Here is a 23,768-nt window from a genome sequence, read left to right as displayed (position 1 = left end):
GCTTCAGAAGTAGAACACACACACACACACACACACACACACACACACACACACACACACACAAAAATCAATTACTGTCTCTAGCTGCTGTAGCCTGGACTGCAGACAGCAATTGCCCCCCAATGGAAACAGCTGCTTGGCATGGGCGGTGACAAGGATGGGGAGCTGGGTGGGGAAGGAGGATAGTAGGGTATTGGTGAGGGACGTGTTGGATGCTTACGACAGTGGGCAGGGACAGATAGGACTGCTAAGTGCAGTTGGGGAGGGGGAGGGGGGTAAAGTAGTGAAAAAGGGAGAGAAATACAGATGGCGAAGAATACTATTGGTTGTATTAGCAGAATAGAAGGCTGTGTAATGCTGGAATGGGAATAGGGAAGGGGTCAGGAAGCTGAAGGTAGATAATAGTGAAGATTGGGCCAGTGGGGTTACATAAACGTGGAATGTGTGGTAGTGCGAGTTCCCACCCGCGCAATTCAAAAACAGTGTAAGTAGGAAGGATCCAAATAGTGCAGGTTGTAAAGCAGTCACTGAAGTGAAGCACACTGTATTGTGCAGCGTATTCAGCAATGAAAGTATCCTGACACTTGTGCCCTGCTACAACCATCAACCTTCCATTTGCCTGTTACATTTCCAGGGGATGTTTGTGCTTTGATGGTCCTTCGCTGTTAAGATTTGCTTTAGGTTGTACAACTGTTGCACAATGGTAAAGTAAACTATTACAGAATCCAAATAGATAGAATTTTTTCTCATTTCATGTTACATGAAGGGATTCTCAATTTCATGAACAATGTTACATGCATGTAGTGCATCCAGTCACAAAGTCTAAAGAGCATCGATTGCAGAAAACACACATTATCTATATAGTAACACAATATTTTAAAAAGTCTGCTAGTAGCTAATGGTTATTAACAAGCTAGCATTTCTAACAGTCCTTGTGCATGTATCTGTGAACTGTTAAGTGGTAGTCTATTCTTACGTAGATACTATTTGACAAGTTACATGTCTCCATTTACTGAAAGGTCATCACCTTTTTCTTGGTGGTAGACATGTGATTACACTCAAATGTTATAAGACAGTTCTTTTCAACAAATTCTCATTGCCCTTGGTATGAATAAAATAAATCTTATGGGATAAATACTACAACATATGCAACATAAGCAAGCATATACGACCACTTTCAGCTTTAACAGCTTCTACTTTGCTTCAGAAGCAGTACCATGACGTGGCACATGAACCATGTTACGTAAGCCTGTATCACATTTTAATGGGCTACTCAAGTCAACTTACACTCGCAAGGAAAAATTACCTCTTCATATTTGTATGCTTGTGTCTTACCTCAGGTTAGAATTTATCTTTTTTCAAACAACACATTAAGATTATCATATCTTTACAATAAAACAGTTCTCCAATTATTAAAATTTTCTTCCTTTAATTTACAATTTCTGTTAGTATGCACATGATTAGTGAGCCATTAGACATTAGGTGGCATGAACAATATTCAGCTAGTGAATCATGCAGAAAGGGAAACAGAATTGCAGCATAAACAAATAAACAAAAAGAAGATAAACTTACTGCATATCCATGCACTGCGGCAATCACAGGTTTTTTACAGTGAGACACCCTAGTCCAGTGACCCAAGAAGTTGCCCTTCACTGTATCTGAATATGTGTAATCCTTCATTTCCTTAATATCAGCACCTATACAATACAAAGATAAATCAGAAAAATTTACAATGTCTTATGATTCAAACAATATTAAATCATCTGATGATTAACAATCACACAGCACAAATGTGTAAGGATGGGTTGATAAACCTGGTAAATTTCTACAGAACAGTTGGATTTTTGCTAAGCAACATGTCTGTTAGTAAGGGTGAATGTTTTTTTCTTGAACTTCATAACAAATGCAATGTACACTTATTTGTTAAATTGTAGGTTTCACATTTTTTATAAGAATGATAGATGAGCAGCTTCCAGTGCTGAAACATTGTTATTTGAGAAAGTGAGCTCCACCCCAAATTCAAACTGAGTTGACTAAAGTTCAAGGAGTACTTTGCACCAGAATATCTTTTTTGACTACGAGTAGATTGACATGTTCTGGATGCATGGTGGACAAGGGTCATTTGAACCTACAATGGCGGTCACCGGCTTTTGTGCTGTGTGACTTCATATGCAACCACATGTGTTGTGCTCCTCACAGTCTGAGGACTGGTTTGATGCTGTTCTACATGCACCTCTGTCCTGCACAAACCCCTTCACCTCTGAGCAACACACTTTTTACCCCCACACCTCTCGCCAACACTAAGTTGGTGATCCCTTCAAATATCAGAAAGTGTCCCAACAATTGATCCCTTCTTCTACTCAGGTAGTGCCACAAATTTCTTTTCACCCCAATTATATTCAGTACTCTCTTCAATAGTCACGGGATTGACACGTCTAATTTTCAGTATTCTTCTGTAGCACCACATTTCAAAAGCTTTTTTTTCCTTCTGATTTAAACTGTTTCATCATCCATGTTTCACTTCCGTACATAGCTACACGTACAAATACTTTCAGAAAATATTTCCTCACACTTAGATCTATGTTCAATGTTAACAAATTTCTCTTCTTTAGAAATGCTTTTCTTGCCAATGCCAGTCTACATTTTATATCCTCTACTTCGGCATAGTCCACTATTTCACTGCCAGAATGACAAAACTCCTCTACAACTTTATATGTCTCGCTTCCTAATTTAATTCCCTCAGCTTCGCCTGATTTAATTTGACTACATTCCATTATCCTTGTTTTGCTTTTTTTGATTTTCATCTTGTAGTCTCTTTCCAAGACACTGTCCATTCCATTCATCTGCTCTTCACAGTCCTTTGCTGTCTGTGACAGAATTACAACATCATCGACAAATATCAGTTTTTATTTCTTCTCCCTGAATCTTAATTCCTTTTCCGAATTTTTCTTTGGTTTCTTTTAATGCCTGCTTAATATACAGACTGAATAAATCAGGGATACGCTACAACCCTGTCGCATTCCCCTCCCTACCCCTCCCTATCACGGCTTCCTTTTCATACCCCTCGATTCTTGTAACTGCCATCTGGTTCCTATACAAGTCTAGAATAGCCTTTTGTTCACTGCATTTTACCCCAGCTACCCTCAGAATTTCAAAGAGAGTATTCTAGTCAAAGTTATTAAATGCTTTCTTTAAATTAATGTTATAAATTTAGGTTACCTTTGCTTAACTTATCCTCTAAGATATGTTGTAAAATCAGTACTGCCTTGTGTGTTCCTACATTTCTCCAGAATCCAAACTGATCTTCCCTGACAACTTCTACCAGTTTGTTCTATTCCTCTAAGCAATTGGTGTTAGTATTTTGCAACTATGACTCATTATACTGACAGTTTGGTAATATTCACATCTGTCACCACCACCTTTCTTTGGAATTGGAATGATTATACTCTTCTTGAAGTCTGAGGGTGTCTCAACTGTCTCATTCATCTTGCACACCATATGGAAGAGTTATTGTCATTGCAGACTCTCCCAAAGCTATCAGAAGGTCTGATAAAATGTCATCTACTCCTGGGGCCTCGTTTTGACATAGGTCTTTCAGTGTTCTGTCAAATTCTTCTCAAAGTACCATGTCTCTCTCTGATGTCATCTTGATTACGTCCTCTTCCATTTCTGTAATATTGCCTGAAAGTTCATCTACCTTTTACAAGCCCTATATATACTCCTTCCACCTTTCAGCTTCTTGTTCTTTGCTTATGACTGGTTTTCAACTGAGCTCTAGATATTCAGGCCACTGCTTCTCTTTTCTCTAAAGGCCTCTAATTTTCCTGTAGCCAGTATCTATCTTTCCTCTAGGATATGTTTCTAAGTTCTTACATTTGAGCTAAAGTCATTTCTGCCAAGTCATTTTCCTCTTCCCCTCAATCTCATTTTGGGACATTTGTATTCCCTTTCACTAGCTTCATTTGTTGCATTTTTATATAGTCTTGTTTAATCAATTAATTTCAATATCTCCTGTGTTATCCAAGGATTTCTTCAAGGCCTTATCTTTTTACCTATTTGGTCCTCTGCTGCATTCACTGTTTAATCTATTAAAGCTATCTGTTCATCTTCCACTTCTTTTTCTTGTTGTGGTCAACTGTTGCCTAATGTTCCCTCAAACTCTTGACAACCTTTGCTTTTTTTCCCAACTTATCCAGGTCCAATCTCCTAGATTTCCTATCTTTTTGGAACTTCTTTAGTTTTAATTCACAGTTCATAGCCAATAAATTGTGGTCCGAGTTCACATCTGGGAAATGTCTTGCAATTTAAAACATGTTTCTGAAATTGCTGCCTTAACATTGTATAGTCAATCTGAAATCTACCGTCTACCAAGTCACTTCCATGTAACATACAGGGTGTTACAAAAAGGTACGGCCAAACTTTCAGGAAACATTCCTCATACACAAAGAAAGAAAATATGTTATGTGGACATGTGTCCGGAAACAATTACTTTCCATGTTAGAGCTCATTTTATTACTTCTCTTCAAATCACATTAATCATGGAATGGAAACACACAGCAACAGAAGGTACCATCGTGACATCAAACACTTTGTTACAAGAAATGTTCAAAATGTCCTCCGTTAGCGAGGATACATGCATCCACCCTCCATCGCATGGAATCCCTGATGCGCTGATACAGCCCTGGAGTATGGCTTATTGTACCACAGCCGTCCACAATATAAGCACGAAGAGTCTCTACATTTGGTACTGGGGTTGCGTAGTCAAGAGCTTTCAAATGCCCCTATAAATGAAAGTCAAGAGGGTTGAGGTTAGGAGAGCGTGGAGGCCATGGAATTGGTCCGCCTCTACCAATCGATCGATCACCGAATCTGTTGTTGAGAAGGGCACGAACACTTCGACTGAAATGTGCAGCAGCTCCATCGTGCATGAACCACATGTTGCGTCATACTTGTAAAGGCACATGTTCTAGCAGCACAGGTAGAGTATCCCGTATGAAATCATGATAACACGCTCCACTGAGCGTAAGTGGAAGCATAGGTGACTAAACTAAAATGAGCTCTAACATGGAAATTAAGCATTTCCAGACACATGTCCACATATTTTCTTTATTTGTGTGTGAGGAATGTTTCCTGAAAGTTTGGCCGTAGCATATTAAAAACAAAGATTCCAAGACTTACCAAGCAAGAAAGCGCCAGTAGACAGGCACAATAAAATCACACACACACACACACACACACACACACACACACACACACACACACACACACACACAAAATTTCTAGCTTTCGCAACCAACGATTGCTTCTTCAGGAAAGAGACGGAAAGACGAAAGGATGTGGGTTTTAAGGGAGAGGGTAAGGAGTCATTCCAATCCCGGGAGCAGAAGACTTACCCTAGGGGGAAAAAGGACAGGTGTACACTTGTGCCGCCCCCCCCCCCCCCCACACAAACACACACACAAGCAGACATTTGTAAAGGCAAAGACTTCAGGCAGAGATGTCAGTCGAGGCAGAAGTACAGAGGCAAAGAAGTAGTTGAAAGACGGGTGACGTATGAGTGGCGGCAACTTGAAATTAGAGGTTGAGGCCTGGCGGATATCGAGAAGAGAGGATATACTGAAGGGCAAGTTCCCATCTCCGGAGTTCTGACAGGTTGGTGTTAGTGGGAAGTATCCAGATAACTCGGACGGTGTAACACTGTGCCAAGATGTGCTGGCCGTGCATCAAGGCATGTTTAGCCACAGGGTGATCCTCATTACCAACAAACACTGTCTGCCTGTGTCCATTCATGCGAATGGACAGTTTGTTGCTGGTCATTCCCACATAGAAAGCGTCACAGTGCAGGCAGGTCAGTTGGTAAATCACGTGGGTGCTTTCACATGTGGCTCTGCCTTTGATTGTGTACAACTTCCTGGTTACAGGACTGGAGTAGGTGGTGGTGGGAGGGTGCATAGGACAGGTTTTACACCGGGGGCGGTTACAAGGGTAGGAGCCAGAGGGTAGGGAAGGTGGTTTGGGGATTTCATAGGGATGAACCAAGAGGTTACGAAGGTTAGGTGGACATAGGAAAGACACTCTTGGTGGAGTGGGGAGGATTTCATGAAGGATGGATCTCATTTCGGGGCAGGATTTTAGGAAGTCGTATCCCTGCTGGAGAGCCACATTCAGAGTCTGATCCAGTCCCGGGAAGTATCCTGTCACAAGTGGGGCACTTTTGGGGTTCTTCTGTGAGAGGTTCTGGGTTTGAGGGGATGAGGAAGTGGCTCTGGTTATTTGCTTCTGTACCAGGTCGGGAGGGTAGTTGCGGGATGCGAAAGCTGTTTTCAGGTTTTTGGTGTAATGGTTCAGGGATTCAGGACTGGAGCAGATTCGTTTGCCACGAAGGCCTAGGCTGTAGGAAAGGGACCGTTTGATATGGAATGGGTGGCAGCTGTCATAATGGAGGTGCTGTTGCTTGTTGGTGTGTTTGTATTGACGGATGTGTGAAGCTGGCCATTGGACAGATGGAGGTCAACGTCAAGGATAGTGGCATGGGATTTGGAGTAGGACCAGGTGAATCTGATGGAACCAAAGGAGTTGAGGTTGGAGAGGAAATTCTGGAGTTGTTCTTCACTGTGAGTCCAGATCATGAAGATGTCATCAATAAATCTGTACCTAACTTTAGGTTGGCATATGAGGGGGCCATCCTGGTACCATGGCTGTTCCCTTTAATTGTTGGTGTGTCTGGCCTTCAAAAGTGAAGAAGTTGTGGGTCAGGATGAAGCTGGCTAACGTGATGGGGAAAGAGGTTTTAGGTAGGGTGGCAGGTGATCGGCGTGAAAGGAAGTGCTCCATTGCAGCGAGGCCCTGGACCTGTGGGATATTTATGTATAGGGAAGTGGCATCAATGGTTGCAAGGATGGTTTCCAGGGGTAACAGACTGGGTAAGGATTCCAGGTGTTCGAGAAAGTGGTTGGTGTCTTTGATGAAGGATGGGAGACTGCATGTAATGGGTTGAAGGTGTTGATCTACGTAGGCAGAGATACGTTCTGTGGGGGGCTTGGTAACCAGCTACAATGGGGCAGGCGGGATGTTTGGATTTGTGAATTTTAGGATGTAGGTAAAAGGTAGGAGTGCGAGGTGTCTGTGGGATCAGGAGTTTGATGGAGTCAGGTGAAAGGTTTTGTAGGGGATTCCTTGAAGCTCCACCTGGATATCAGGAATGGAATTGCCTTGGCAAACTTTGTATGTAGAGTTGTCTGAAAGCTGACGCAGTCCCTCAGCCACATACTCCCGACGTTCTAGTAGCACGTTGTGGAACCCTTGTCAGCCGGAAGAATGATGATGGATCGGTCAGCTTTCAGATCACGGATAGCCTGGGCTTCGGCTGTGGTGATGTTGGGAGTAGGATTAAGGTTTTTCCAAGAAAGATAGAGAGGCAAGGGTGGAAGTGAGAAATTCCTGGAAGGTTTGGAGAGGGTGATTTTGAGGAAGAGGAGGTGGGTCCCGCTGTGATGGAGGACGGAACTGTTCCAGGCAGGGTTCAATTTGGATAGTGTCTTGGGGAGTTGGATCATTAGGAGTGGGATCAGGATTATTTTTCTTCATGGCAAAGTGATATTTCCAGCAGAGACTACGAGTGTGGGACAGTAAATCTTTGACAAGGGCAGTTTGGTTGAACCTGGGAGTGGGGCTGAAGGTGAGGCCTTTGGATAGGACAGAGGTTTCGGATTGGGAGAGGGGTTTGGAGGAAAGGTTAACTACTGAATTGGGGTGTTGTGGTTCCAGATTGTGTTGACTAGAATTTTGAGGTGTTGGGGGGAGTGGAGCTGGAAGTGGGAGATTGAGTAGATGGGAGGGACTGGGTCTGTGTGCAATGAGAGGAGGTTGAGGTTTGTTGGAAAGGTTGTGGAGGGTGAGTGAGTTGCCTTTCCGGAGGTGGGAAACCAGGAGATTGGATAGTTTTTTGAGGTGGAGGGTGGCATGTTGTTCTATTTTGCGGTTGGCCTGTAGGAGGATGCTATGTACAGCCGGTATGGATGTGGGAGAGGAAAGATTGAGGACTTTGATTTGGGATAGGAGTTGACGGGTGTGTTCATTGGCCGAGTCGATGTATAGGTGAAGGATTAGGCGGGTGAGGGCTATGGATTGTGCTGTTTGGAACTGGTATAAGGACTGATGGAAAGAAGGATTGCAGCCAGAGATGGGAACTTTAAGTGTGAGGCCTTTGGGAGTAATGCCAAATGTCATACAAGCCTGAGTAAATAAAATATGGGAGCGTAATCTGGCTAGAATGAAGGCATGTTTGCGGAGGGAATGTAAATAAAATTTAATGGGGTCGTTGTAGGGATGTTGTGAGGTTGACATGGTATTAGTAGGTGGAAAGGGTAACATGAGGTTAAAGTGAAAATAAATAGATGTATATATAGGGAGAGATGAAGGTGTGAAAAAAAGTCGAAAAAGTGTTGGTTTGAGATGAGCTATGTTGATCCTGTGCTGAACTTAGGTTGGTGAACAACAATGGGTGCAAAGGTTAGGTAGTTGTGTTGTCTCCAAAACACATTAAAGGGTGGGGAAATTCAGGAAAATTTCAAAAAAACTGTGTGTAAATGTATTCAAAGGACTGGTTATGTACTGGCAGATTATGAAAATGGGGATAACAATTGTTTGACAAAGAAATAATAACGTTTAAACCTGTGGGAAGCTGCTAAAAAATGATTGGTTATGTGGGAAAAACAGGAATGGAAATAAAACGAAAGTTGTTGGAAATAGCTGAGATGGTTGTTTAATGGGTGAAAGGAACTGAAGCTGTGAAATAGTATTCACGAGTTTACACGAAATGTTTGTAAACTTGGAACAGTGGATTTTATAGCAGTGGTAATGTTGAAAGCTTTAAAGTTTTTAGGTTATGGTTTGGAAGTAAATTACGTATTATTGAGCATAATTAGGCAGGATAAAATGTATGGTAGATTACGGAAAAATGGAAAAAAGTGAAACTACTTGTACAAAGAAAAAGAGAAAGAAAGATGATAGAAAAGATTTCGAAATGCAACAGACAATAACAAATGTAATTGTTGGGTTCAAATTAATGATGTAAATAAAATAGAAAGAAACTTCCACATGGGAAAATTAAAAACAAAGATTCCAAGACTTACCAAGCGGGAAAGCGCCGGTAGACAGGCACAATAAAACAACACACACACACATACACACAAAATTTCTAGCTTTCGCAACCAACGGTTGCTTCTTCAGGAAAGAGGGAAGGAGAGGGAAAGACGAAAGGATGTGGGTTTTAAGGGAGAGGGTAAGGAGTCATTCCAATCCCGGGAGCGGAAAGACTTACCGTAGGGGGAAAAACGTACAGGTGTACACTCGGGCGCGCGCGAGAAAAAAAAACCTCTCAACCTAACCTCAAGTGGGCTACGCTACAGATCAATTGGTCTTGTAAATCAATTTCGATATGAAAATACTAAGTACAGTCACCAACAAATTTAACATACTCACATACACCTTTGCCCTTAACCCAAATAAACACTGATTCATTTACAGACACTTTCCTCTTATTACGAGTATACAACAGAAGTGCACAGGGCGACATATATGTGGATTTACCGAAGTCTTTATTAGCAAGTTCAGCCATATGATAAGTACAATAGGCAATTATGTCTCTGTCCACAAAACTTTCTAGTCCTGGTACAGATGGCGTACCAGACCCACCTCGTACAATAGCTACTGTAAGCCAACCATTACCATGATCGAAAGTGTCATTAATATCAACGCTAAAATTAAGTCTACATCCAACAAATACACAAGGTCCATCAACAAGAGCAGTTGCGGCAACAGATTTTACTGGTATGCGGTTCTTCTTATCACCAGATGTTGTAGCGAACTCAATGTTTTCAATCTTTTTATACACTGTCGACCGCTTACGACGAATATATCTCCTTCGTGGCATGTTGGCGGCGTTCAATGCAGTTGCCTGTGCAGCAGCAGCGCGAATGAGAGGCTTAGCGCCGTTCGCTCGCTTATATGCACAGCGCTGACGTCATGACCTTGCATACATTGCAAGACTTACTTGACTGTACTTTGTATTTTCATAAATAAATTGATCTACAAGACCAATTGATCTGTAGCGTAGCCCACTTGAGGTTAGGTTGAGAGATTTTTTTTTTGGAATGCGGCCGCCTATGATTCGAAAACATTGAGCGCTGTAGTAGCGTGATGTTGCGCAATGTTGGCGGCGCACCAACGGGGCCGCCGCGCGCACACACACACACACACACACACACACACACACACACACACACACACACACACACGGTAAGTCTTTCCACTCCCGGGATTGGAATGACTCCTTACCCCCTCCCTTAAAACCCACATCCTTTCGTCTTTCCCTCTCCTTCCCTCTTTCCTGAAGAAGCAACCGTTGGTTGCGAAAGCTAGAAAATTTGTGTGTGTGTGTTATTTTATTGTGCCTGTCTACCGGCGCTTTCCTGCTTGGTAAGTCTTGGAATCTTTGCTCCGCATCTCCAGGGCCTCGCTGCGATGGAGCACTTCCTTTCACGCCGATCACCTGCCACCCTACCTAAAACCTCTTTCCTCATCACCTTAGCCAGCTTCATCCTGACCCACAACTTCACTTTCGAAGGCCAGACATACCAACAATTAAAGGGAACAGCCATGGGTATCAGGATGCCCCCCTCGTACGCCAACCTATTCATGGGTCACCTAGAGGAAGCCTACTTGGTTACGCAGGCCTGCCAACCCAAAATTTGGTACAGATTTATTGATGATATCTTTATGATCTGGATTATCAGTGAAGAAGAACTCCAGAATTTCCCCTCCAACCTCAACTCCTGGTCCTACTCCAAACCCCATGCCACTTTCCTTGACGTTTACCTCCATCTGCCCAATGGCCAGCTTCACACGTCTGTCCACATCAAACCCACCAACAAGCAACAGTACCTCCATTATGACAGCTGCCACCCATTCCATATCGAACGGTCTCTTCCCTACAGCCTAGGCCTTCGTGGCAAGCGAATCTGCTCCAGTCCGGAATCCCTGAACCATTACACCAACAACCTGAAAACAGCTTTCGCATCCCACAACTACCCTACCGACCTGGTACAGAAGCAAATAACCAGAGCGACTTCCTCATCCCCTCAAACCCAGAACCTCCCACAGAAGAACCCAAAAAGTGCCCCACTTGTGACAGGATATTTTCCGGGACTGGATCAGACTGAATGTGGCCCTCCAGCAGGGATACGACTTCCTAAAATCCTGCCCCCGAAATGAAATCCATCCTTCATGAAATCCTCCCCACTCCACCAAAAGTGTCTTTCCTATGTCCACATAACCTTCGTAACCTCTTGGTTCATCCCTATGAAATCCCCAAACCACCTTCCCTACCCTCTGGCTCCTACCCTTTTAACAGCCCCCGGTGTAAAACCTGTCCCATGCACCCTCTCACCACCACCACCTACTCCAGTCCTGTAACCCGAGCCACGTGTGAAAGCACCCACGTGATTTACCAACTGACCTGCCTACACTGTGAAGCTTTCTATGTGGGAATGACCAGCAACAAACTGTCTATTCGCATGAATGGACACAGGCAGACCGTCTTTGTTGGTAATGAGGATCACCCTGTGGCTAAATATGCCTTGGTGCAGTGCACGGCCAGCACATCTTGGCACAGTGTTACACTGTCCGGGTTATCTGGATACTTCCCACTAACACCAACCTGTCAGAACTCCGGAGATGGGAACTTGCCCTTCAATATATCCTCTCTTCTCATTATCCGCCAGGCCTCAACCTCCGCTAATTTCAAATTGCCACCGCTCAAACCTCACCTGTATCTCAACAATATCTTTGCCTCTGTACTTCTGCCTCGACTGACATCTCTGCCCAAACTATTTGCCTTCACAAATGTCTGCGCGTGTGTGTGTGTGTGTGTGTGTGTGTGTGTGTGTGTGTGTGTGTGTGTGTGTGTGTGTATCGACCTGCCAGCACTTTCTTTTCTTTGTTTTTATACATACTGTGGCGATAGGCTGATCTGTAGTATAGCCTGAAGTCTCAGTTTGGTTGAAAGGTTACAATTTAGTAGTGTGTTGGCAGAGTGGTATCAAAGGGTTCAACTGACCCTACATTAGTTTAGAAAAAATGATTGATCAAATTCGTGGTACAGTGATAAGCCATTGTATTAAGATCATATAACACACACACACACACACACACACACACACACACACACACACACAAAACCAGTACTCTTGTATGAATGGGCACATTTTCTGAAGAGCTCAAAATGCATCATGTTTAACACTGATCAAAATACTTGAAATTTCAAATTTCTAATACTTTACTAATAAAAACAAAAATAATCAAGAATATTTACAGCTGCCAAGTGACTGTAGACAGAACATTGATTCACTATCATGCTCTGGGGACAAAATAATCGGCTGATAAGGCAAAACAGCCACAACCAAGTTTTACATTTTGTAGGGGGAATAGTGATGGCAACTTTTTTGAACTCAGTATCATCATTACATTATTTGGGATATGATAAAACAGTGACACTCTTATCACACAATGCTAGTTGATTGATGCAAAGAGTTAAAGTAGAAATGACCAACATTTCTAGGTACAAAACAAGAGAGGGGAGGGTTATCACAACATGACCTTACCTTCCCATATATTGAATGTTGAGATACAGAAGTTGTGATCACAACAGATAGCTACTCATTCCATTCTCTAAATTTTGCCTTATGGCATTGTTTGGTCTCCATATCTCAAATGAATTTGAGGTAACAAATTTCAATAAAAAATGAAGCAAAAACAATATAAAAACTATCATATGTGGAGAAAATAAAAAAAAAGACATGGTCTTTGCCTGCTGAAACATTGATGGTTATTAAGGACATTTGCCCCATCTGCAAGCCCATAAGTTATTTAAACTGTCAGCATGATATTAAGTAATCAATAAGTGTATGACATCTCTTAGCTATGAATTGGAGCTAATCTCTCTTGCCTCAATCACAATACAATCACAGGATTTGATAAGCATTCAGCAACCTGTTGCAGCTACAAACAACTGCAAAAAACAAGCTGTACTGGTGGCAAAGTAAACTAAGAAAACATTTCCTAATACGATTCCCGGGCAGCACTGCACCATATATCCCAAAGAATGATAGAGTGAGTGGATGGAACACATTGTAAGTATTATCATAAACTTTCAGTTTCAATAAAAAAAAAAAAAAAATCTGTGTATTGCTGATTACTGCAAACTATCCTACTGGTTAGTAAAACAAATCGATGAAGATGTCACGACAAATAGAGTAACTTGTTACAAGAAGGTGAGGATTTTAATAATACAAAACAAACTCTTCCACTTAATTTGTCAGTAATAACAAAGAGATGGTATTCATGTGGTTATCAGATGTCTAATGTGTTTTTTTTTTTTTTTTTCCTTTTTGATAATTGTCATCTCGCATTGGAGGTATCATGAATACAAACATATTGGCCATAAAAACTCAATGTTTCAGAAAAGACATTTTAATTGCATCAAAATTGGTGATGTGCTGAAGATCATCAGGCAAAACCTTCACAGTTCCAGCACTGGTTGTTAAGTTGAGGAATTTGGGAACCATTTGCTTCCCCTTGTTTAGAGAGCATGTACCGAGTTAATTAATAGCCACTCCAGTCGCTAATATTGTCTTTACTTAAGTCCACAAATGGTTTCAATCTTCTCACCCAGAGACTATTTTCATGTGGATCTGAAACTATCATTGCAAATGTGTGATACAATGGATACTCAAACATTTCACATAATAGAATGGAGAGAAAAAAAAAGTATGCAGATATACAGTATCAGTACAGTAGAATATCACAGTCTACACCTACAGTGAAGCAGTAACAGATGGTTAAAAAAGTAAAAGTAGAGTAGATATAAAAATCATATCCCTTATGCAACTATTTTAAAATCTTACTGAACTTTGTATACAGGGTGTCTCACTTAACTCTGCCACCTCAAGTATCTCTTGAACAACAACAGATATTCCGAAAATGATTTTCACCAGCATGAACATACATCAGGGGCTTAGGAAACCAAATACTATGCAAAATTTTAAAACAAACAAACACGGTTTTAACACAAACTAGTGCATTTTAAATGGACACCCCTTATTTCGTATGCAATCAATAGCATGAAAAATCTCAAGAATAATGGCATTGGTTGCCTCACAATACGTCAACTACATCCCAAGAAATTGCGAAGCAATGTTGACACTTTAAATAAATGAAGTGCACATCCTGAGAATCAAGTGCGCATCTCATGCTGCCAGTAATAGTGATGTCATTGACGTACTACGTCAGTGCATTAATGTATTGTGTGGTATTGTATGACAACACATCACTGGCCCATTTCATTGATGGCACTCCTAAAGGGGGATAGCTTAGGCCCTTCTTGAGCTGTACCTTATTTGAACTGGTCCATCTCTTATAATGTGTCAAATAATGTGGTATCAGAATGATGCATGTCCTGCTTATAATGTTTATCGTTGCGAAATGACAACTAGAGGTACAACTAGAGGTACAATTAGTGGTAACACACTTGGTTTCACCTTTCCGAACATCAGTTCTGAAATATGTGGCTTGTAAAGGATAGCAATGGAGTCACAGTTTCTGACATAATGCATGGCATGTAGTACTGCACTGGCACCTGTATCCTGCCGTAAACATACCAATATCACCACAGCACACACTACCTTCAGTGTTACAAGTATCTCCTAATCTGGTCTCCTGAACTGCTCTCATATTGTAATGTAATTCGCATACATTGCCACATTAAAATCTGTTTTCTTGTGGCTTGTTTCATTTGCCATCATACAGTCGATATGCCGGCCTTCAGTAATGAAGAACAACTAGACAATTTTTGAATTTACGGTGAATGTCACAGAAATGCAACCACATCTGTGACACTGTATGCTGAATACTACCCAGATCGGCCGTGTCCTTCACGTCGAACCATTGGCAATATCTGCAAGACACTCACAGAAACAGGAAGCTGGGCTTCCACAATATGTCTATGTACAATGCCAGCGACTGGCAATGGAAACTAAATTGCTGTTCTGCCTCCCGTAGCACACAATCCTCAGGTGGGTGTACAAGAAATTGCATGAGGTGTAGGAATAAGCCACAGTAGTGTGTGCAGAATCTAGCACTGGCATTGGTTTCATCAGTTATATGTCTCACTGCACCAAGAACTGAACAGGAATGACTTTGAATCCCAGATTGCATTACGTCACTTTGCATTTCAGCAGTTGCAAGGTAATCCAGTATTCCTAAGCAATACAATGTTTACGGACGAGGCCTCATTTATAAATATCATGGTAATGTGATCTGCGGACCATGTACTACTGGCCCACACAAAATTCCCACTGGATTCGCAAAGTTGCTCATCAACGACAGTGGAGTGTCAATGTTTGGTGCGGTATCATTGCTAACTGTACTGTACATCCATATTTTTACCGTGGAACATTAAATGAACAGTGATATGCATTATTTCTTCAACACACAATAGCACTCCTCATGGGGGATCTAGGGTTGGAAACTCATCTATCAATGTAGTTCCAACATGATGAATGTCCCACACACAATGCAAATGTTGCCTCAGATATATTCTAGGTGTGACATTTCCAAATAGGTAGTTGGGACGGGGAAGTACTGTGCAATGGCCAGCACAATCCCCTGACTTGATGCCATTAGACTTCTTCCTCTAGGATGCAGTGAGTGACAGAGTGCATCAAGAACTCTCAATGACAGTAGAGAACATGCAACATTATATTAATGCAGCTTGTGCGGCAATATCTGTAGAAACTCTACAATCTGTGCAAAACTCTTGTTACCCGTCTGCAATCGTGTATTGATGCAAATGGAGGGCACTTCGAACATATGTTGACATGACACAGTTTCATTGGTCAAGATGTGGGTGTATTTTCTATGCTGGATGTAATGCAGAACAAAACAGTTTCTGTGGGCAACAGGGCACTAGTAAATGTGTATAGCAAAGTGAATTCAAGTGCGTTATCTCTAATTGTAGCTCTAGTTGTCATTTCGCTACAATAAACATACATTTACAATCTGAAAAACATAACTTTGCATTGGACAAGTTACTTGTTTATTTCTGTGGATTGCGCATACCTTCCCATCGTGTGAGCCCCTGACAGAGGCAGTATAAGGTGCACGCTTGAGTCTCAGGATGTGTGTAAGCTGTGCGCTTCATTTATTTCAAGCGTCACCTTCGCTTTGTAACTTCTCGGGATGTAATTGACGTATTGTGATGCAATCAACACCATTATTTTTGTGATTTTTCATGCTATTAATTGCATACAAAATAATAGGGGGTGCCATTTAAAAATACAAGTTTTTATGGAAAATAGTATTGGTTTACGTTTAAAAATTTCGCATAGTATTTGGTTTCCAAAGTCCCTGGCGTATGTTCATGCTGGTGAAAACCAGCCTTTGGAATAACTATTGTTGTTCCAGAGATATTTAAGGTGGCAGAGTTAGCTGAGAGACCCTGTATATATGTTTGGTCTCCATACCTCAAAAAATGACTTGGAGACATGAAATTTCAACAAAAAATGAGTCATAAATATATTATACTTGCAGTTTTTCCGCTGGCAAAGCAAGTATTTAAAATTCTGAACACCTTAAAATACAACTCCTACTCCTCCTCAAGCATGCCAATTTTTTTTTAATCTATCAGTTTTATAATCATTCACATACACACTTTTCCTGATATGAAGTTTATCACTTAAAGCGACAGACTTTACTTTCTTGATCATTTACCATGGCTTCATCAGACCATAAAATAAGATTCTATATATTATTTCGCCACTAATATTGTAAATACATGAACTTAGTTTTTGTGTCCTACTGTGTAAAACCTTCATACATCCATTGTATTACAATAGCAATTTCAGACCCACTTGAAACTGGCCTCAATGTGAATGGTCATGTTCTTCAATGAAGGCCATATTAACAGCTGAAGTGGCTATTAACCAACTAAGGAAATTATCAAACTGATGCATTTAAACCTAATCACTTTGTCCTAAGTGGTAGCAGTAAGCATCATGAGTAGATGCCTGAGAGCACATCACTCAGTCCAAAATACCAAAAGAAAGACCTCACATTGCATTTGACACTGCACAAATATCATCATGTGAAGTATGTTTGATAATTAATGTCCTTTTGAATAGGCTTAACATCATCAGCTGCTCAGAACAAAGTTTCACAAATTTCACTAAGACAGAACCGTCAACGGATTGTCTATGAAATCACAAGTCATTATTTTTGATTTGGCAATCTTGGTTACAGGTGAGAACAACAATGGCTTATAAAATTATTGTTCCTGTTATTTGCAAAGTGTGCTGTAATTCAATTTTTACGTGCACAAGGATTTACAGCTGATCAAATTCATTATATGTTACACCTGGTTCATGGATCTACAGAAATGAGCAAAGGAATGGTTAGATGAACGGTGTCTAGACACTAAAAGCTGAAGAAACATACACAATTAACAGCCAAGTGGCACTCAGTATCCAGACTTATCAATTTGTCCAACAGGTGTAGCATACACTGCAAATAAAGCAACAATAGTTGTTCCAACTAATGAATTTTTTCATGTCAGATACACCGTTCCTTACACAGCTGTCTTGGAAAAGCTCAGATATTTCCAATTGTGTAAGGTCAGTTAGTAAAGACGGTAACTGAACAACACTAAATGCACAAAATGTTAAGTAGGCAAGTGTTTTTAGGCCACTACTGACAAGAGTGGAGATGAATAATTTTCCCATGTTGTCACAGATGCAGATATACTATGCCACGGCAGAATCAAACCAACAGTTGATTCAGTGGTGCCATTCTTCACTTAAATAAAATTAGAAGGATCTCCCTTATTCAAAAAATAAAGACTATTGCTCTCATTGATGAAATTGTTTTGGATTGCATGGAACAAGTGTCAACAATTGCCACTGACCTGAACTTTGGAACTGAAACGCGTCACGAAAAACCAGTGGTACGAGTAACTATCATCTGGGATAGTCCTCCATGAAAATGCACATTCACCCACTGCTGTCTGTACCAAGGACACTTCAGCATTTCTGTTGGGAACTTTTGAACTGTTGTCGACTGGTTTAATTTCTGGGCAGTGAAATTCTATACAGGAGGGTGGAGACATTACTACAATGTTCTGGAAAGCATGTAGATGTGATTTGATTATATGGATCAGCTAGGCAGGTGTTTAGGAGACTAAAACCACCAATAACAGCTTTTTCTAATGACCCCCTCCACACACACTTTTATAATCTGACTTTTTTGAGTATACTCTTACAATTGAGTGCAGCTGAGTAGGTAGTTCCAGCGGAAGCCATATTGCAATGAAAATAAAATCTATTAAATTTATTTGCTAATCTACCTGGATTACACTCTTTGCATACCAACTTACCTGCTGCAAATGCTTTCTCACTTCCAGTAATGATAACAGCACCAATATTGTCATCTTTCTCAAATGCATCAAGAGCACTTCCAACTTCATGCATCAAATCATTGCACAGGGCATTCAAAGCTTTGGGTCGGTTTAATTTTATGATACCAACATTTTTTTTCTCTCCAGCTGTCTCAGTTAGAATGTGTGTGTATGCACCACCTGGAATGATATATGAATAATATACAGAGCATGGAAATCACAACATACTTATGGAAAAAACCATGTACACACTTCTCATTATAAAAATAAAAACTTCGAAGCACCTAAATTCAGAATACCAACATTAATAATAGAAAAGTTAATTTTAAAGCACATTATGTAATAATAATGCAAGACTGGGGCCAGGGCACACAGTAATTTTTGAGCACTCCCTTGAGATTAATGTCTATCAGCTTTATTTCTCAATAGTGGTTAATACATTGTTTTATTACACTACTAAAAAAGATCTTTAATAGCCAAAACTGAAGAATTTCAGTTCACTGTATCTTTACAGCTTGCTTCTTCACTGGTGGCATACACTGAGCAAGCCACTAATAACCAAGACGTAAAGATAACTATTTTAAAACATTTAGATTCTGCTTCAACACTCAACAAGAGAATAATTCAGCAACTGTGGACACATTCTTAATTACAAAAGTGGACTAAAGATGTGTTGGGCCCCTTCCCCCTTTTGGTACCTTGGTTGTAGTGAGACTAATCTGTAGTAGGCTACAGCCCATATTCTAGGTTAGGCTGGATGGTGCTATTTAGTTCTGAGTTGGTGAAGTCAATGAATATGAAAGAAAATCTGGTTGTGGTAAACTGGATGGCAAAGAAACCAATGTTTACGTCTGTGACATATTTAAAAATGCACTGGGGGTCCAATATGTGTAACTTTCAACCAAAAAGAACTGGTTTAAATTTTTCTTTAGTGTTTTCAGGGAATCTAAATTCAGTTACCACACAAACAATGTTCCCATCCCAAGTCAAGTGTACGCACTTATTTTGCACACAACTTCAGTCTTACCACACTAATAGACACTCTTATCAAGTTTTGTCCACTTGCTTCTTAACCCTGGTGGTATCAAAACAAGCTTCCTCATCATCATGCACTATCCTTTTATGTTCACATGACTAATTTAATTTTGGTTCCTTTTTCTCCAAAGCAAGAAGGAAATAAGCACAGTCTATCAAGTTCAACTTTTAACAGTTACAAAAACTAAGACTAATTGTATTTACAATCTGACTACGAAAATAAAAGCCACCGCCGCCGACCCCCTCCCCCTCCACCCACACACACACACACACACACACACACACACACACACACACACACACAAAGATTTGTTGTTTGCAGGTGTTCTGACTTCAGCAAAAACAAAATTTTATCTTCGCTCCTATTACCCATAAAATTATGTTTTGCACAGAGCGGACCCCCCCCCCCCCCCCCCCCTCAAAAAACAAATTTACTTGTTAGGAAACACATACAAATGAGCCTATATCTCAAGATGATTATAACAACAAAAATGAAATCTTGTAACCTCAAGTGAAGAATAGAGTATTCAAAGTTCAAATAAAATTATTCTACACATGGTTTTAATGAGCAGTAACTTCCGATCTGAAATTAGTCACTCTCACTAGAGATCAATGTAGCTGAACTGCAAGAAAACTATAGCGAAATTTCTAGACCAAGAACTTTACAACTTTAACAATGTTAGATATATTTTATTACTAACATTCCACATCTTTGGGTGGGAGATTGTTTCAGAGAAATATGCATTATGTACGTTTTTCATAAATAACATGCTCCATACATATGGAATAGTTGTGTACAATTATTTTTGGGTTTAATAGACTTATATTACGAGGAACTACGCACACAGCACAGTAATATTAATATTGCTTTCTGCAGCATAATTGCCATCTCTATAAAGATTTTACCTGAATCGCGAATCGATTAATATAGAAAAATCCATTCAGACTAGGTATGTATAGCACTGTTAGGGGTTAAATCGTGCAAGTTTCGTTCCACGTCACTACGTTCTTACATCCTACACACGATCCGTGGGAAATTAACAGGTGTCTAAAATAGCATATTCCGAATAGGCAGCAACATTGAAATGACAGTATTTCTGCCATAACATCAAACAACACAACACCGGCCAGTCGAATAACATTATTTACTAAATGCCACAAGGCTTTAAGCTAAGGCGGCTGAATCGTCATGTGAAACACTACAGTACATACTTGTTGCATATTTTTTCGAAGCAACGTACGACCACCTGGAGATACCAGACACTCGCCCGGTTAATACACGAGTAATGTTGAAAGTTAGTGCCATTTTTGATCCAGACCAGCACAAATATTTATTCGGCGAGATCGCTTCTGACCAAGTGGTACTACGGCACAGCCGGCTATTTGTTTAATGCACCACGTCGATATGCCGCTTGCTCGAAGTCCAAGGCCATTACCAACCCACTTGTAAAGATAAACAGAAGAAAGTCCATCGCGCAGGACATTTCAATCATGTGAAATATCATGCCATTGCAGATTAAAAACATACCAAATATATTTTCGTCTTGCCTGTTTACTGGTAATATGTTAACACTTCTGTTTACAACTACTTTACATGGCAGATGTTCACAATTGACCTTTGCGATATACCTTTTAACACTTGCATTCCATCTCTTAAAAGGATATAACAAAAATACTCTTATCATTACTTCAGTTGTATAAATGTTGTGGATACAGTAATGTATGGATTAACGAAAGTGAATTAACACGGCAGAATTTCGCGAGGCCATTTTCTTTCTGATTGTTTCAGTTGAGCCATGCCACATTTGTTCTCGTCAGTCATTCACTAAGTGTCCAGAAGAGTATACTCTTAACACTTTTTTTGAGACATCAGTCTTCTGATCGGTTTGGAGCGGCCCGCCATGAATTGCTTTCTGTACTAACCTCATAATCGCAGAGTAACACTTGCAACCTAAGTCCCAAAGTAATTGTTGAATGTATTCCAGTTTCTGTTTTCCTCTACCGTTTTTACCTCTAGTACCTTGGTAGTTATTGCGTGATGTTTCAACAGATGACCTACCATATTGTTCCTTCTTCTTTTCAGCGTTTTCCATATTATCCTTTCCTCGCCGATTCTGCGGAGAACCTCCTCATTCCATACCATAGCAGTCCACACATTTTTGGCAGTTTTCTGTAGTACACCACATTTGTTCCGGTTTTCCCACAGGCCGTGTTCTAATCGTACATTTTCAGAAATTTCTTCTTCAGACTAAGTCCTATGTTTGAAACTTGTTGACTTCTCTTCGCCAGGAATGCCCATTTTGCCTGTGCTAGTTTGGTTTGATGTCCTCATTGCTCCCCCTAGATCGCAGAATTCCTTAATTTCTTCCACTTCCTAATGTTAAGTTCCTCGCAGTTTTCATTTCTGCCACTTCTCATTACTCTCATCTTTCTTCAATTTACACTCAATCCATATTCTGTACTCATTAAAAGTTTATTCCACACATCAGATCCTGTAATTCTTCCTCGCTTTCACTGACTACAGCAATGTCACCAGCGAAGCTTAGGGTTGATAACCTTTCAGTCTGAAGTTTAATCCCAGCCTTAGATCTTACTTTTATTTCTGTCACTACTTCTTCAACATATATATTGAACAGCAGGGACGAAAGACTACAGCTTTTTTAATCCAAGCACTTCATTTTTGGTTTTCTACTTTTATTATTCCCTCTGTACCATATTGTCATTGTGAATATTGATTGTGTTTTAATGGTCTCCTTAATGGGGAATTAACGATAATAATAATTATTCCCTCTTGGTTCTTGTAAATACTGTACATTTCTCATCTTTCCCTACAGCTTACCCCCCTTTTTCACATAATTTCAAACACTTTGCACCATTTGACATTGTCAAACGCATTTCCCATGAACACTGAACACAATGCTGTTTTTGATGGTGCTGTAATATGAATGAGAAAAACAGAAATCCAGGCTAGATGCCGATTTCATAGCCCACAAGAAGTCATTTTCAAGCGAACAAGCTAGCAAAATAACACTTGAAAATGTTATGCTGAAACTGATAGCAACAATGACTTTATAACTAGAAGCAGACAAATGACGTCCATTTAGGTGTATATTGTGGCTCATGTATTACGCGTCAAAAATGTTTCATTTGTGGTAGTATTAGGTCTGTTATCAACTTGCGTAAAAATCAGGGAGTTCTAACAACTTGTGCTAAGAATAAGATTTTCACTCTGCAGTGGAGTGTGCGCTGAGTCATGCTTCGGTAGCTCAGATGGTAGAGCACTTGCCCGCGAAAGGCAAAGGTCCCAAGTTCGAGTCTCGGTCGGGCACACAGTTTTAATCTGCCAGGAAGTTTCATATCAGCGCACTCTCCTCTACAGAGTGAAAATCTCATTCTGGAAACATCCCCCAGGCTGCGCAATATCCTTTCTTTCAGGAGTGCTAGTTCTGCAGGGTTCCCACAAGAGCTTCTGTAAAGTTTGGAAGGTAGGAGACGAGGTACTGGCAGAAGTAAAGCTGTGAGTACCGGGCGTGAGTCGTGCTTCGGTAGCTCAGATGGTAGAGCACTTGCCCGCGAAAGGCAAAGGTCCCGAGTTCGAGTCTCAGTCGGGCACATAGTTTTAATCTGCCAGGAAGTTTCAACTTGTGCTAAGTTCTTGATTAATGGCAAGTCACTAGGTGTCTGGTTAAACATTATGCACTGGAATTTAGCAAAATACAAATCATCTTGTAGTTTGAAGGCGCTTCATTTATTATTTTATATGACTGAATATATAACTGGTTCTTGAAAACTTTGCCTCAACACCTACAGGTTATCAAAAGCCTATGATATGTGGGGTAAGGCAGGACTCACATCTATAACTTACAAAGTACAGTAAGCTGAAGGTAACAGATTACAATGAAATGCCAAAAGCCACATAAAGCTAATAAATTACAGTGTAAAACATATCTTCTGCAGAAAGAATAGTAAAAATGGGGGAACTCATAACTAGATAACCAGAGGCTGTATATGCACTGAAGTGCCAAAGAAACTGGTATCGGTAAGCATGTTCAAATAGAGAGATATGTAAATAGGCAGGATATGGTGCTGCAGCCAGAAACCCTTATATAAGATGACACGTGTGTGGCGCAGTTCTTAGATCAGTTTCTGCTGCTACAATAGCAGGTTATCAAGATGTAAGTGAATTTGAACATGCTGTTATAGTTGGCACATGAGCGATAGAACACAG

General features: G+C 40.5%; 1 protein-coding gene across 2 annotated transcripts in view; it reads right to left on the bottom strand.

Moving 5' to 3' along the window:
• The window catches only part of LOC126334549 (probable enoyl-CoA hydratase, mitochondrial), a 58,034-nt gene extending 36,566 nt beyond the window's left edge, over window positions 1-21,468 (bottom strand). The window contains exons 1-3 of one of the 2 annotated variants that reach the window (XM_049996921.1): window positions 21,170-21,468; window positions 18,485-18,685; window positions 1,573-1,697 (exon numbers count right to left, since the gene is read on the bottom strand). In XM_049996921.1, coding sequence (XP_049852878.1) covers window positions 1,573-1,697; window positions 18,485-18,685; window positions 21,170-21,185 — 342 coding nt within the window. In that variant the 5' untranslated portion in view covers window positions 21,186-21,468. Of the gene's footprint in view, window positions 1-1,572; window positions 1,698-18,484; window positions 18,686-20,752 lie in introns of both variants that reach the window. The other variant, XM_049996919.1, reaches the window with a different exon arrangement.
• Window positions 21,469-23,768: the final 2,300 nt, after the last annotated feature.

This window comes from Schistocerca gregaria, chromosome 2 (assembly GCF_023897955.1).
Source record: "Schistocerca gregaria isolate iqSchGreg1 chromosome 2, iqSchGreg1.2, whole genome shotgun sequence".
NCBI classification, from domain to species: Eukaryota; Metazoa; Arthropoda; class Insecta; order Orthoptera; family Acrididae; genus Schistocerca; species Schistocerca gregaria.
The sequence above is the reverse complement of the archived record's forward strand: the minus strand, read 5'-3'. Positions and strand labels throughout refer to the sequence as shown.